Below are 13,401 nucleotides of genomic sequence, written 5' to 3' on the forward strand. Positions count from 1 at the left end.
ACTAGATTCGTAGAGAGAAAGGAAAAAACGTTTAACCCTTTTACCCCCAGGCTCTTTGGAAATTTCCAACCCTTAACTCCCAAGGGGTTATTTTATTCCCAGCACATTTTGCAGTATATTTTCTTTAAATTGCTCTAACAGCCTTAATTTTTGTCATAGAGAGGTCAGGTTGGTCTCATTCTCTTGGAAAATGCCTGAATTTTCTCAAAAAATTGTCAAAAATATAAAAAAAAAAATTTTATAGCATTTTTTTGCAAGGACGTACCGGTACGTCCATGGGGGTAAAGGGATGAGTTTTGTGAAACGTACCAGTACGTCCTTTGGGGGTAAAAGGGTTAAAAACACTGAAAAGTTCAATGAGGGCAGGAGAAGCTAACTGACTAGCATTTACAAGAGTTTCATACTGTGGAAGTCCACTTTAAACCACAACAATCCCACCAAATAATGATATTGAGGTTACTCCTGTTGAATATTGTGGTCATTCACTGGAATATGTAAAGCAGCAGAAAAGTATCCTCTCTTAGTATAACAATGGACCTCAATTTTGGAATATAAAGACCTAAACAACATTCTAAACATACTGATACATATCTGATTGACTAAGAAGGGGCTGTTTGTCTTCTGCCGATTCTGATAGGGTGTATATGTGGAGCCAGTCTGTGCGGTCAGGTTTGAGAAGGCCTAAGCATCTCCAACTAAGCAGATCCTGGAAGTTTTGCCAAATGCCACGATGGAAGGGTGATCGAACTTCTCCTTTTTTCCCAACCTACAAGAAAAATAAATTTTATAAAAAATGGTTACAATAATAAACCCTGATACATGATGAAATCATGAGGTTAATTGTCACTACAACAGACAGTTAAACAATTGATTACTTGTACAATATTCAGTTCTCTCCAAACAGAGCTATTATTTGATCCCCTCTAATTGCATATACAAATTTGGCAACTATTTTAACTTTTTAAATTAATGCAATACAGTACACTACTACATTATTGGTTATGTTTTCAGGTAAAATAAATTCCTATGCATTATACATAGCTTAACTTATTACTCCCACATGAGGATAAGGACGATCCCACCCAAGGACCTAAGCACCAGAGTAGGTAAGACCGTTTCAAGCTCCCTTTGAGCATAGACTCTCCCCTCGAGGAGGAGGGTTTCAGCTCCCTTTGAGCATAGACTGTCCCCTCGAGGAGGAGGGTTTCAGCTCCCTTTGAGCATAGACTGTCCCCTCGAGGAGGAGGGTTTCAGCTCCCTTTGAGCATAGACTGTCCCCTCGAGGAGGAGGGTTTCAGCTCCCTTTGAGCATAGACTGTCCCCTCGAGGAGGAGGGTTTCAGCTCCCTTTGAGCATAGACTGTCCCCTCGAGGAGGAGGGTTTCAGCTCCCTTTGAGCATAGACTGTCCCCTCGAGGAGGAGGGTTTCAGCTCCCTTTGAGCATAGACTGTTCCCTCGAGGAGGAGGGTTTCCAAACTCAACTGAAGAGCTTCTTTGGATGGTCTATTTTAATGCCCATCGCAGGATTACAGCATATGTAAAATAAGTGTTTGCAATTCTAGGGGAATATACTATGAATGAGGTGTAACAAATAAGCTTAGTTTCAAGAACTATATAGTTCAATGTGCAAATAACAAAACAAAATTATGAGTCATTTACCTGGAAGTGCTTATATCTATAACAGTTCATTCTCTCATTCGTTGTCATGCCAAGAATTAGAACCTGGTATTGGAAGAAACAAAAAAATATATATATATATCAGGGATTATATTAATAACATCACAAAACTGTACAAACTAAATTATCAATAAACTCCAGTACGTACTCTCTAAAGCAAATTTCTTGGGTTGTATCATAAGTCTTAGATTTTTTCTCTCACCCTCCTGTATGGAAATGAAACTGACCAATCACTGTTATTCATTTATAGTTGAGCTCTTGATTTGAATGCTAGGTACAATTACTTTATGCTTCAATAAATAAAAGCAAATACAACTTTCTTATAAAAAGAAAATCCATAACTAAATATGTTAGAGCTATTAAAATTGTAAATACATGTACTGTATGCATCCAAAAACAAATGTACTGTATGTATCCAAAAAAAAAAATGTACTGTATGTATCCAAAATCAAATGTACTGTATGTATCCAAAAACAAATGTACTGTATATATCAAAAAAACAAATGTACTGTATGTATCCAAAAACAAATGTACTGTATGTATCCAAAAACAAATTCAGTCTATAATTCACTTTTGATGTTACAAACAAACACAACAGACACCTTATACTTATTCTGTTTGTATTAATATAAGCAAAATATATAACACTAACCTGGTAAAGCTGACAACCGAGTAGTGTAGCCACCCATGCTGCATGAAGAGCTGCATTTGCCCCAACCCAAGCCAACCATGGTTCACAAGTGCCAACTGAACCTAAACCTAAGTAAGGGAAAATAGCTTTTTAATAATATTTGTTATTTACTATACTAACCTAATGTATTATTGCTTCTATCTCGAAACTTGCATTTATCGACCCTCACCCAAGAAACTATAACATTTCCAGCTTTCTTTCCTTTTAAAGCAGGATTGACAGAGACTAGAATGACAAGACCTTGCGGACTATCCAAGCCCTGGTTATTGCCATTAGCCGCTAAACTGATTCAATACTATATTAAAGGTCTGAACCTATTAAAAGGAAAGAGAACAGGAAATACTTTATTCATAGGGGTAAAGGTCGATATAAGCAAGCTTCAAGAGAAAAGCAATATGATCATGGGAGGTTCTTTGAAAAAATATATCAATTCCAGTACTGTACTAAAAAATTTAAAGGTTTAAAGACCGCTCATGAATGGTAGAGGCAAAGGACAGTGACATTGCCCTATCAAGCAGGACAATGCCCTAGAGACTGACCATATATACATATGCTCAGCACCCAAGGCCCCTCTCTGCCCAAGCTAGGACCAAGGAGGGCCAGGCAATGGCTGCTGATGACTCGGCAGATAGATCTATAGGCACCCTAAACCCCCATCCTTGCCTCACAAAGATGGTGAGGTTGCAGCAACCAATGAAATTATCAAGTTTGAGCAGGACTTGAACCCCCTATACCAATGCTCAGGATTTTGTTAAAACTGAATCCATATACTCCATGATACTGAACTATTCAAAATTTAAATTTTAACCCTTTTACCCCCAAGGCTCTTTGGAAGTTTCCAACCCTTAACCCCCAAGGGGTTATTTTTTTCCCAGCACATTTTGCAGTATATTTTTTTTAAATTGCTCTAACAACCTTAATTTTTGTCATAGAAATGTCAGGTTGGTCTCATTCTCTTTGAAAATGCCTGAATTTTCTAAAAAAAATTATAAAAAATATGAATAAAAAAATTTTTTTATAGCATTTTTTTGCAAGGACGTACCGGTACACCCATGGGGGTAAAGGGACGGGTTTTGTGAAACGTACCAGTACGTCCTTTGGGGGTAAAAGGGTTAATGGGGTCAATCCCATTACCGAAAATCCTTAAAAAACATTGTATTACCATACATGACTCTGCAATGGTTGAACCAAAGTTAGTTTTGAACAAAACACAAAAGAAAACTACTTACTTGACCAAATGCCTTGTTTCAAGAAATAAACACCACATTCTCCATTCCAATAGTAAAAGCATCCTTGTAACACAAAACAACACATCGCACATAACATCAACAGGTATCCAATGAAGTACTTCAGATTATTGGCTCCTGCAAAAATTCAATAAAAATTGTAAAAATAAGCTTAAAATATATATGCCCATAAACTAAAATATTTTTATAAACAAAAGGCTGGACTCTCCATTGACTAAATATTTTGATTGGGTTGATTTTCTATTATTTTTATATTTATGTATGATAATTTGTTCTGTAACTTTTTTAAAGATTACAAAGATCTTTACTTCTGAATAAAAGGAAGCTATCTTTACGTAAAGAATCAAGAGATGATTTACTACAGAATGTATCACAATTAAATAAGATCACGAGATGAAACTCACTTGAGGAAAATTACGCCTTATATTTCCTCCACAGTGACCAGCTATGCATACAGTAGGCTTTATATAAAGATGCGTTACAAATACCAAAGATTTATAAAAGAAGCTATTATTAACTTTTAACCCGTAAGAGGTTACATTCTTGTGAATATAGTTCAAGTACCTCTCACATTATTGGCTTAACCCTTTTACCCCCAGGCTATTTGGAAATTTCCAACCCTTAACCCCCAGGGGGTTATTTTTTTCCCAGCACATTTTGCAGTATATTTTATTTAAATTGCTCTAACAGGATTAATTTTTGTCATAGAGAGGTCAGAATGGTCTCATTCTCTTGGAAAATGCCTGAATTTTCTCAAAAAATTATCAAAAATATGAAAAAAAAAAATTTTATAGCATTTTTTTGCAAGGACGTACCGGTACGTCCATGGGGGTAAAGGGATGGGTTTTGTGAAACGTATCAGTACGTCCTTTGGGGGTAAAAGGGTTAAGTCTGTATGAAGATTTTTCCCAGCAGTATGAGTTAGGTCCCGGCAAAGCAATAGAGCTGTTTGCAGCAAGATAATTGATGAGTAGATAAATTTGTATAATACTCTCAGATAAGGAGGACAAAGTGTAATTGTTACTGCTGCCAAAAGGGAATTAGCACTACTGACAGAATTCCAACAGCTTAAATTTTCTTTTGAAAACGCTAAAATTAAAAAGCGAATGAAATGAAATGCAAAAAATATATTACAGAAAAATGACAATGATTGAAAAATAAAGTACAAAAGTATGCAGAGTTTCCAGCCGAACAGTATGATAATTATATCCTATCAGTAAGAGACGGAAGCACTAAATGAGAGCAAATTGACAACCGAGGACTTATGAATCCACACCCCACCCATATTACTTACCTTGTGCAAGTAGCTCTTCTTACTTTTAAAACTTGGAAGGATATTTATGTGACAAATAAAATTAGAACTACAATTAATAATTTTAATCTAAAAACAAATCAATATTACCTATGCAATTGCCAACCCACGGGCAATGGTGGTCAAATTTAGCAATACATCTATTGCATACAGAGCAATGCTTAGAACGTATCGGTCGTCGTACCAAACAGGTAGAGCAAAACCACTGAGGATCAAAGCCATCTCTTTCTGCTAACTCAATTATAGTCTGCAACAAAAAAAATGCAATAATTTATGGTAATTATCTTCTTAATTTCATCAAGCAAATAGGAATTTTTCCATGCCTAATATGTTATTTTCATTAGTAAAATAAATTTTTGAATATACTTACCCGGTGATCATGTAGCTGCAGCTCTGCTGCCCGACAGAAAAAACCTACGGGCGGGATACGCCAGCGATCGCTATACAGGTGGGGGTGTACAACAACAGCGCCATCTGTCGAGTAGGTACTCAAGTACTTCTTGTCAACAAAGAACCAATTTTCTCCTCGGTCCACTGGGTCTCTATGGGGAGGAAGGGTGGGTCCTTTAATTCATGATCACCGGGTAAGTATATTCAAAAATTTATTTTACTAATGAAAATAACATTTTTCAATATTAATCTTACCCGGTGATCATGTAGCTGATTCACACCCAGGGGGGTGGGTGGAGACCAGCATACATGTTAACATTAGAAGCTAAGTATCCCGTATTTCATTTTAGCAGTTATTCAAAATAACAAACATAAAATTAATAAGTACCTGGTAAGGAAGTCGACTTGAACCATTACTCTGCCTTTTTAAGTACGTCTTCCTTACTGAGCCTCGCGATCCTCTTAGGATGCTGAGCGACTCCTAGGTGCTGAAGTATGAAGGACTGCAACCCATACTAAAGGACCTCATCACAACCTCTAATCTAGGCGCTTCTCAAGAAAGAATTTGACCACCCGCCAAATCAACCAGGATGCGAAAGGCTTCTTAGCCTTCCGTACAACCCAAAAACAACAATAAAAAGCATTTCAAGAGAAAGATTAAAAAAGGTTATGGGATTATGGGAATGTAGTGGTTGAGCCCTCACCTACTACTGCACTCGCTGCTACGAATGGTCCCAGGGTGTAGCAGTTCTCGTAAAGAGACTGGACATCTTTAAGGTAAAATGATGCGAACACTGACTTGCTTCTCCAATAGGTTGCATCCATTACACTCTGCAGAGATCTGTTTTGTTTGAAGGCCACTGAAGTTGCGACAGCTCTAACTTCATGTGTCCTTACCTTCAGCAAAGCATGGTCCTCCTCATTCAGATGAGAATGGGCTTCTCTAATCAAAAGCCTCATGTAATAAGAAACTGCGTTCTTCGACATCGGTAAAGCAGGTTTCTTAATAGAACACCATAAAGCTTCTGATTGTCCTCGTAATGGCTTCGTACGTCTTAAATAGTACTTAAGAGCTCTTACTGGGCATAGCACTCTCTCTTGTTCGTTTCCAACCAAACTGGACAGACTTGGAATCTCGAACGATTTGGGCCAAGGACGAGAAGGGAGTTCGTTTTTAGCTAAAAAACCAAGCTGTAAGGAACATGTAGCTGTTTCAGATGTAAATCCTATGTTCCTGCTGAAGGCGTGTATCTCACTGACTCTTTTAGCTGTTGCTAAGCAAACGAGGAAAAGAGTCTTCAAAGTGAGATCTTTAAAAGAGGCTGATTGAAGCGGTTCGAACCTTGCTGACATCAGGAACCTTAAAACCACGTCTAAGTTCCAACCTGGTGTAGCTAACCGACGCTCCTTTGAGGTCTCAAAAGACTTAAGGAGGTCCTGTAGATCTTTGTTGTTGGAAAGATCTAAGCCTCTGTGGCGGAAGACTGCTGCCAACATGCTTCTGTAACCTTTGATCGTAGGAGCTGAAAGGGATCTTACTTTCCTTAGGTGTAAAAGGAAGTCAGCTATCTGCGTTACAGAGGTACTGGTTGAGGATACTGAATTCGCCTTGCACCAGCTTCGGAAGACTTCCCATTTTGACTGGTAGACCTTGAGAGTGGATGTCCTCCTTGCTCTGGCTGCCTCCTTGAGAGTCTTTCGATAGTCTGAAGGCAGTCAGACGAAGAGCGTGGAGGCTTGGGTGTACCTTCTTTACATGCGGCTGACGCAGAAGGTCCACTCTTAGAGGAAGAGTCCTGGGAACGTCTACTAGCCATTGCAGTACCTCGGTGAACCATTCTCTCGCGGGCCAGAGGGGAGCAACCAACGTCAACCTTGTCCCTTCGTGAGAGGCGAACTTCTGCAGTACCTTGTTGACAATCTTGAACGGGGGGGAACGCATAAAGGTCTAGATGGGACCAATCCAGAAGAAAGGCATCTATGTGAACTGCTGCTGGGTCCGGAATCGGTGAGCAATAATTTGGGAGCCTCTTGGTCATCGAGGTAGCGAACAGATCTATGGTGGGCTGACCCCACAGGGTCCATAGTCTGTTGCAAACATTCTTGTGAAGGGTCCATTCTGTAGGGATGATCTGACCCTTCCGGCTGAGGCGGTCTGCCATGACATTCATGTCGCCTTGAATGAACCTCGTTACAAGAGATATGTTTCGATCTCTTGACCAGGTGAGGAGGTCCCTTGCGATCTCGAACAACTTCATCGAATGAGTCCCTCCTTGCTTGGAGATGTACGCCAAGGCTGTAGTGTTGTTGGAGTTCACCTCCACCACCTTGCCTAGAAGGAGGGACTTGAAGCTTCTCAAGGCCAGATGAACTGCCAGTAGCTCCTTGCAGTTGATGTGTAGTGCTCTTAGATCCGGATTCCACGTGCCCGAGCATTCCCGACCGTCCAGTGTCGCACCCCAGCCCGTGTCCGATGCGTCCGAGAAGAGAAGGTGGTCGGGGGTCTGAACAGCCAGTGGTAGACCTTCCCTGAGAAGAATGTTGTTCTTCCACCAAGTTAGTGCAGACTTCACCTTCTCGGAGATAGGAACTGAGACCGCTTCTAGCGTCATGTCCTTTCTCCAGTGAGCAGCTAGGTGATACTGAAGGGGTCGGAGGTGGTCTCCCTAACGCGATGAACTGGTCCAGCGATGAAAGCATCCCTATCAGACTCATCCACTGTCTGACTGAACATCGGTTCCTCTTCAGCATGCTCTGGATGCATTCTTGGGCTTGACTGATTCTGGGGGCCGACGGAAAAGCCCGAAAAGCTTGACTCTGAATCTCCATACCTAGATAGACTATAGTTTGGGATGGGACGAGTTGGGACTTTTCTATATTGACCAGGAGACCCAATTCCTTGGTCAGATCCAGAGTCCATTTTAGATTCTCCAGACAGCGACGACTTGACGCAGCTCTTAAAAGCCAGTCGTCCAAATAGAGGGAGGCTCTGATGTCTGCTAAATGCAGGAATTTGGCAATATTCCTCATCAGTCTGGTAAACACTAGAGGTGCCGTGCTTAGGCCAAAGCACAGGGCTTGGAACTGGTAAACCACCTTCCCAAAGACGAACCTTAGGAAAGGTTGGGAATCTGGGTGGATGGGGACGTGAAAGTACGCGTCCTTTAGGTCTAACGAGACCATCCAGTCTTCCTTCCTGACCGATGCTAGCACCGACTTCGTCGTCTCCATGGTGAACGTCTGCTTGGTGACAAAGACATTTAGAGCACTGACGTCTAGCACCGGTCTCCACCCTCCTGTCTTCTTCGCTACTAAGAAGAGACGGTTGTAGAAGCCCGGGGATTGATGGTCCCGGACTATGACTACCGCTCCCTTTTGTAGCAAGAGAGACACCTCTTGCTGTAAAGCTAGCCTCTTGTCCTCCTCTCTGTACCTGGGAGAGAGGTCGATGGGAGTTGTTGCTAGAGGGGGCTTGCGCAAGAATGGAATCCTGTACCCCTCTCTGAGTAACTTCACAGACTGTGCGTCTGCACCCCTGTTCTCCCAGGCCTGCCAGTAGTTCTTGAGCCTGGCTCCCACTGCTGTCTGGAGAAGATGACAGTCAGACTCTGCCTCTTGAGGACTTGGAACCTTTCTTCTTGTTGCCACGTTGACTATCGGCACGGGAACCTCCTCTGCTGGAGGTTCTGCCACGAAAGGGCGGAATGAACCTAGACGCTGGTGTGTCCATCCTAGGTCTAGGCACGGAAGGTAAAGCTGTGACTTTACGTGCGGATGACGCCACCAGGTCATGGGTGTCTTTCTGGATCAACGAGGCGGCAATCCCCTTGATCAGCTCTTCAGGAAAGAGACACTTCGATAGCGGAGCAAACATCAGCTCTGACTTCTGACATGGTGTGACTCCCGCCGACAAGAAGGAGCTAAGGTGATCTCGCTTCTTGAGAACTCCAGACACGAAAGAAGCCGCAAGCTCGCCAGACCCATCCCGAATGGCTTTGTCCATGCAGGACATGATGAGCATGGCAGAGTCCTTATCCGAAGGGGAGGTCTTTCTGCTCAACGCTCCCAAACACCAGTCCAGGAAGTTAAAGATCTCAAACGCACGGAAAACTCCCTTCAAAAGATGGTCCATGTCCGAAGAAGTCCAGCAAATCTTGGACCGTCTCATAGCCAGTCTGCGGGGAGAGTCTACCAGGCTTGAGAAGTCGCCCTGGGCAGAGGCAGGAACTCCCAAGCCGAGAACCTCTCCTGTGGCATACCAAACGCTAGATCTGGAAGCAAGCTTGGCCGGGGGAAACAAGAAGGTTGTCTTCCCAAGTTGCTTCTTGGTCTGCAGCCACTCTCCCAGTACCCTTAAAGCTCTCTTGGACGAGCGAGCGAGTACGAGCTTCGTAAAGGCAGGAGCTGCTGACTGCATGCCTAAAGCGAACTCAGAGGGAGGTGAGCGTGGAGCTGCAGACACAAACTGGTCCGGATACAACTCCTTAAACAGGGCAAGGACTTTCCTAAAGTCTAAGGAGGGAGGCGTAGTCTTGGGTTCATCTATGTCGGAGTGTTGATCGTTCAAATGCGCAGCTTCGTCGTCATCAGAGATTCCTTCATCCGAATGCTGAGGAGGAAGCGGCAAAGGAGGAGAAGAAAGCTGAACGGCTGAATCCGGCAGCACGGGTGCATGCGTGGCTGCACTGGATCCAACATCATGCCGCTGCTGGTCAGTCTGAGAGCTGGCAACAACCAAAGCGGAGTGGTGGTGCGTGGTGGGGACTGCCGTGGGTTGCGGAGACTGCCGCATCGCGTCAAAACACGGCAGCTTGACTGCACCTTCCCACTGCTGATGCGGTAGCTCACGCATGTCAACGGAGGGTGCCGCACGTCGGCTAACGTCAACATGCGTCTGGCAGGGTCGACTGCGCATCGGTGGTGGAGCTCTCACAGCCGGAGTGTGGGAGCAGGCAGCCGCAGTGTCAGCTGAGCGCACAACCGTGGCAGGTTGTAGGTTAACGGGTGCAGCGTCAACCTTCTCAGCACGATACTCCTGCATGAAGGAAGCTAGCTGAGTCTGCATAGACTGCAGCAAAGACCACTTAGGGTCTACAGCGGTTGGTGCGGCAACAGACGGAGTGATTGCCTGCTGCGGAACCACTCTACCTCTCTTGGGAGGTGTGCAGTCTTCGGAAGACTGCGGCGAGTCCGAACTGACCCAGTGGCTACACCTGGGCCGTTGGACTCGCTCGGAAGGGACCTTGCGCTTGAGAGGTCGTGAGACCTTGGTCCAGCGTTTCTGTCGAGAAACTTCTTCCGCAGACGAGGAAAGAATGGGCTCACTCGTCTGTTTGTGGGTGGGACGATCTCTGCAAGATACGTCCTCAACCACTGAGGGTACGTCTGTACGCTGATCAAGGCCTGTCGAACCCTTTGGTCGTACGACATTGCTTCTCCCCTGGGCTTGGGAGCTTGCAAGAGGTCCCGGACTGGGAGGACGACAGGCACGAACAGACGCACCCTCATGCGTAACACTGACACTTTTCACTGCACTTGCACTCACTACACTTCCCACTGCACTTTTCTCCTTCAACTCCCTGACGTCAGCCAGGAGTTGATTGCGGTCATTCGCTAATGACTCAACTCTGTCACCAAGAGCCTGAATGGCACGCATCATATCCGCCATCGAAGGTTGATGAGAGCTAGTAGGAGGGTCGGGTGTAACCACTACAGGGGAAGGAATAGGTTGTGGGGCATGGGGAGAGGAAAAATCAAAAGAGCGAGACGAACTTCTCCTGATCCTATCCTTCTCTAGCCTACGTGCATTCTTGAGGAATTCTTGAAAATCGAATTCCGAAAGCCCAGCGCATTCCTCACATCGATCTTCCAATTGACAGGCTTTACCCCTACAATTGGAACAAACGGTGTGAGGATCTATAGAGGCCTTCGGAAGACGCCTAGAACAGTCCCTAGCGCTACACTGCCTGTACTTGGGGACTTGAGTAGGGTCAGACATCTTGAATTAGTCAAAGGGGGAAATCCAAAATCTATCCAAGTCGTCAACAAATAATCCAAAATCTAATCAATGAAAGTGATAAAGTATTGATGATAACTTCTGTACAGCGAAAGCTAATAACTAGAGAGAATACTTCACCAAATAGCGTGAAAATCAACTCCAGAAACAACAGCGTATCAAGTAGGTCTTGCCGGTGGCACGACAGAGAGAAAATTGGTTCTTTGTTGACAAGAAGTACTTGAGTACCTACTCGACAGATGGCGCTGTTGTTGTACACCCCCACCTGTATAGCGATCGCTGGCGTATCCCGCCCGTAGGTTTTTTCTGTCGGGCAGCAGAGCTGCAGCTACATGATCACCGGGTAAGATTAATATTGAAAATTGTCTATTCCTTAATCATGCATTTTCATATGAAATATAAAGCATAAAATAAGTTATAACAAGTATATAATTCAGTAAAAAGCTTCTTAGTTTAACTACTGAGTACACATGAGGCAAAATAAACTGTGGAAAAAGTTTTTACCCAGTGTTTCTATAGAAACCAAGAGTTAACTACATGTACAACCTTCCATTTTAAGAAGTTACCTACTTCAGCTTTCGAATGCTTTCAATACTTGCCTCTCTTTCGTACAATAACTGTGCACCCACTAGAAGGGCTGCGAGAATGCTGGTATACCCCCAACAGATATAAAAAAATTTTAAACCATATACTATCATGAAAATTTTTTATATTTTGTGTACACTAATTTCAAACTACAGTATTTTTATCTTAAACTGAATAATCACTTAATAGTTAGGTAAACTACCCTTGAGCTTTTTAAATGTCAAGCATGCTGACTGCATATCAGAGTAAATAAGTATCAATGACTACCTAAATTACTTTTAAAAGTAACACAAGTAGAAGAGTTCTGATTTCATGGTTTCTAATCTTTCCCAGAGCTGCCTCATCTCCCAACATACCCCCACAGGCTCTAGGGATGACTCAACTACACTAAAGGTTTAAAGGTTGCTCAGGAATGGAAGAGGCATGGGACAGGACGACGCCCTAGAGAGTGACCATATATACATCAATCTCAGATTGAGGAGGGCCAGGCAATGGCTGCTGGGGTCTCACAAAACCCCACCATTCCTAGTTCACAAGGATGGTGAGGTTGCAGACACTACTAGAGACTATCGAGCCTGAGTGGATCTCGAATCCCCGTCTAACAGATTGCCAGGCAGGAGAGCTTACAATTATTTACCATACACAAAACTCGTAGAACTAGATTACCAAAATTCAAAGAATACTTTCTCAAAAACCAAAAATAAAATAGTCACAGTATATACCTACTTAAAATAAGGATATAAAAGACAATTCATAAAAAATCACACATACCAAACCAGAGTAATGAGAGTATTTGCTAGATGACATATAATTGAATGTTATCTAAGCACTTCAAGTAGCTATTATACCATTAGTGGGATGCCTCATGGTACTTGAGCAAAAGGAATTATAAAGAGGTTTGTAAAATTATGTGGAGATATACGTACTTGATACTTTTGGGCTTGATCTGCAGTTATAACTCCTGGGTCACCTCTCCATGCTCTCATAAAATTATACCATAAAAGGAGGGAAGATAAAAAGAAGAAAGCTGTCGTTTGAAGACCAGCATATTTGTGAATGTAAAACATCCATGTAAAATAACACCACATCTGAAAGAATAAAAGGAATAGTTAATGAACAAGTCTGTTCAATTTTCAAGTTTATTCTTTTGAAGAATTTCATGCTAATCAAAATATGATATTTTAATTATAAAATAAATTTTTGAATATACTTACCCGGTGAATATATAATAGCTGCAACTCTGCGGCTCGACAGAAAACATACTCAAAAACTCGCGAGCGATCGCTATGAAGGTTGCGGGTGTGCCCACCAGCGCCACTATCGGCCAGATACCACTCTTGCATGTAAACAAACCCTTCAATTCTTCTCGTCCCGCTGCGTCTCTATTGGGGAGGAAGGGAGGGCCTTTAATTTATATATTCACCGGGTAAGTATATTCAAAAATTTATTTTATAATTAAAATATCATTTTTAAATATTTAACT

At 42.7% G+C, this 13,401-nt stretch overlaps 1 protein-coding gene across 1 annotated transcript in view; it reads right to left on the bottom strand.

Moving 5' to 3' along the window:
• Positions 1 to 294: 294 nt before the first annotated feature.
• The window catches only part of Hip14 (palmitoyltransferase Hip14), a 55,413-nt gene continuing 42,306 nt past the window's right edge, over positions 295 to 13,401 (bottom strand). Inside the window, exons 9-14 of the mRNA XM_068367522.1 lie at positions 12,845 to 13,006; positions 5,018 to 5,174; positions 3,598 to 3,732; positions 2,330 to 2,436; positions 1,660 to 1,722; positions 295 to 766 (exon numbers count right to left, since the gene is read on the bottom strand). Of these exons, the coding sequence (XP_068223623.1) occupies positions 572 to 766; positions 1,660 to 1,722; positions 2,330 to 2,436; positions 3,598 to 3,732; positions 5,018 to 5,174; positions 12,845 to 13,006 (819 nt within the window). The 3' untranslated portion in view covers positions 295 to 571. The remainder of the gene's footprint in view (positions 767 to 1,659; positions 1,723 to 2,329; positions 2,437 to 3,597; positions 3,733 to 5,017; positions 5,175 to 12,844; positions 13,007 to 13,401) is intronic.

Source organism: Palaemon carinicauda, chromosome 45 (genome assembly GCF_036898095.1).
Source record: "Palaemon carinicauda isolate YSFRI2023 chromosome 45, ASM3689809v2, whole genome shotgun sequence".
Taxonomy (NCBI): domain Eukaryota; kingdom Metazoa; phylum Arthropoda; class Malacostraca; order Decapoda; family Palaemonidae; genus Palaemon; species Palaemon carinicauda.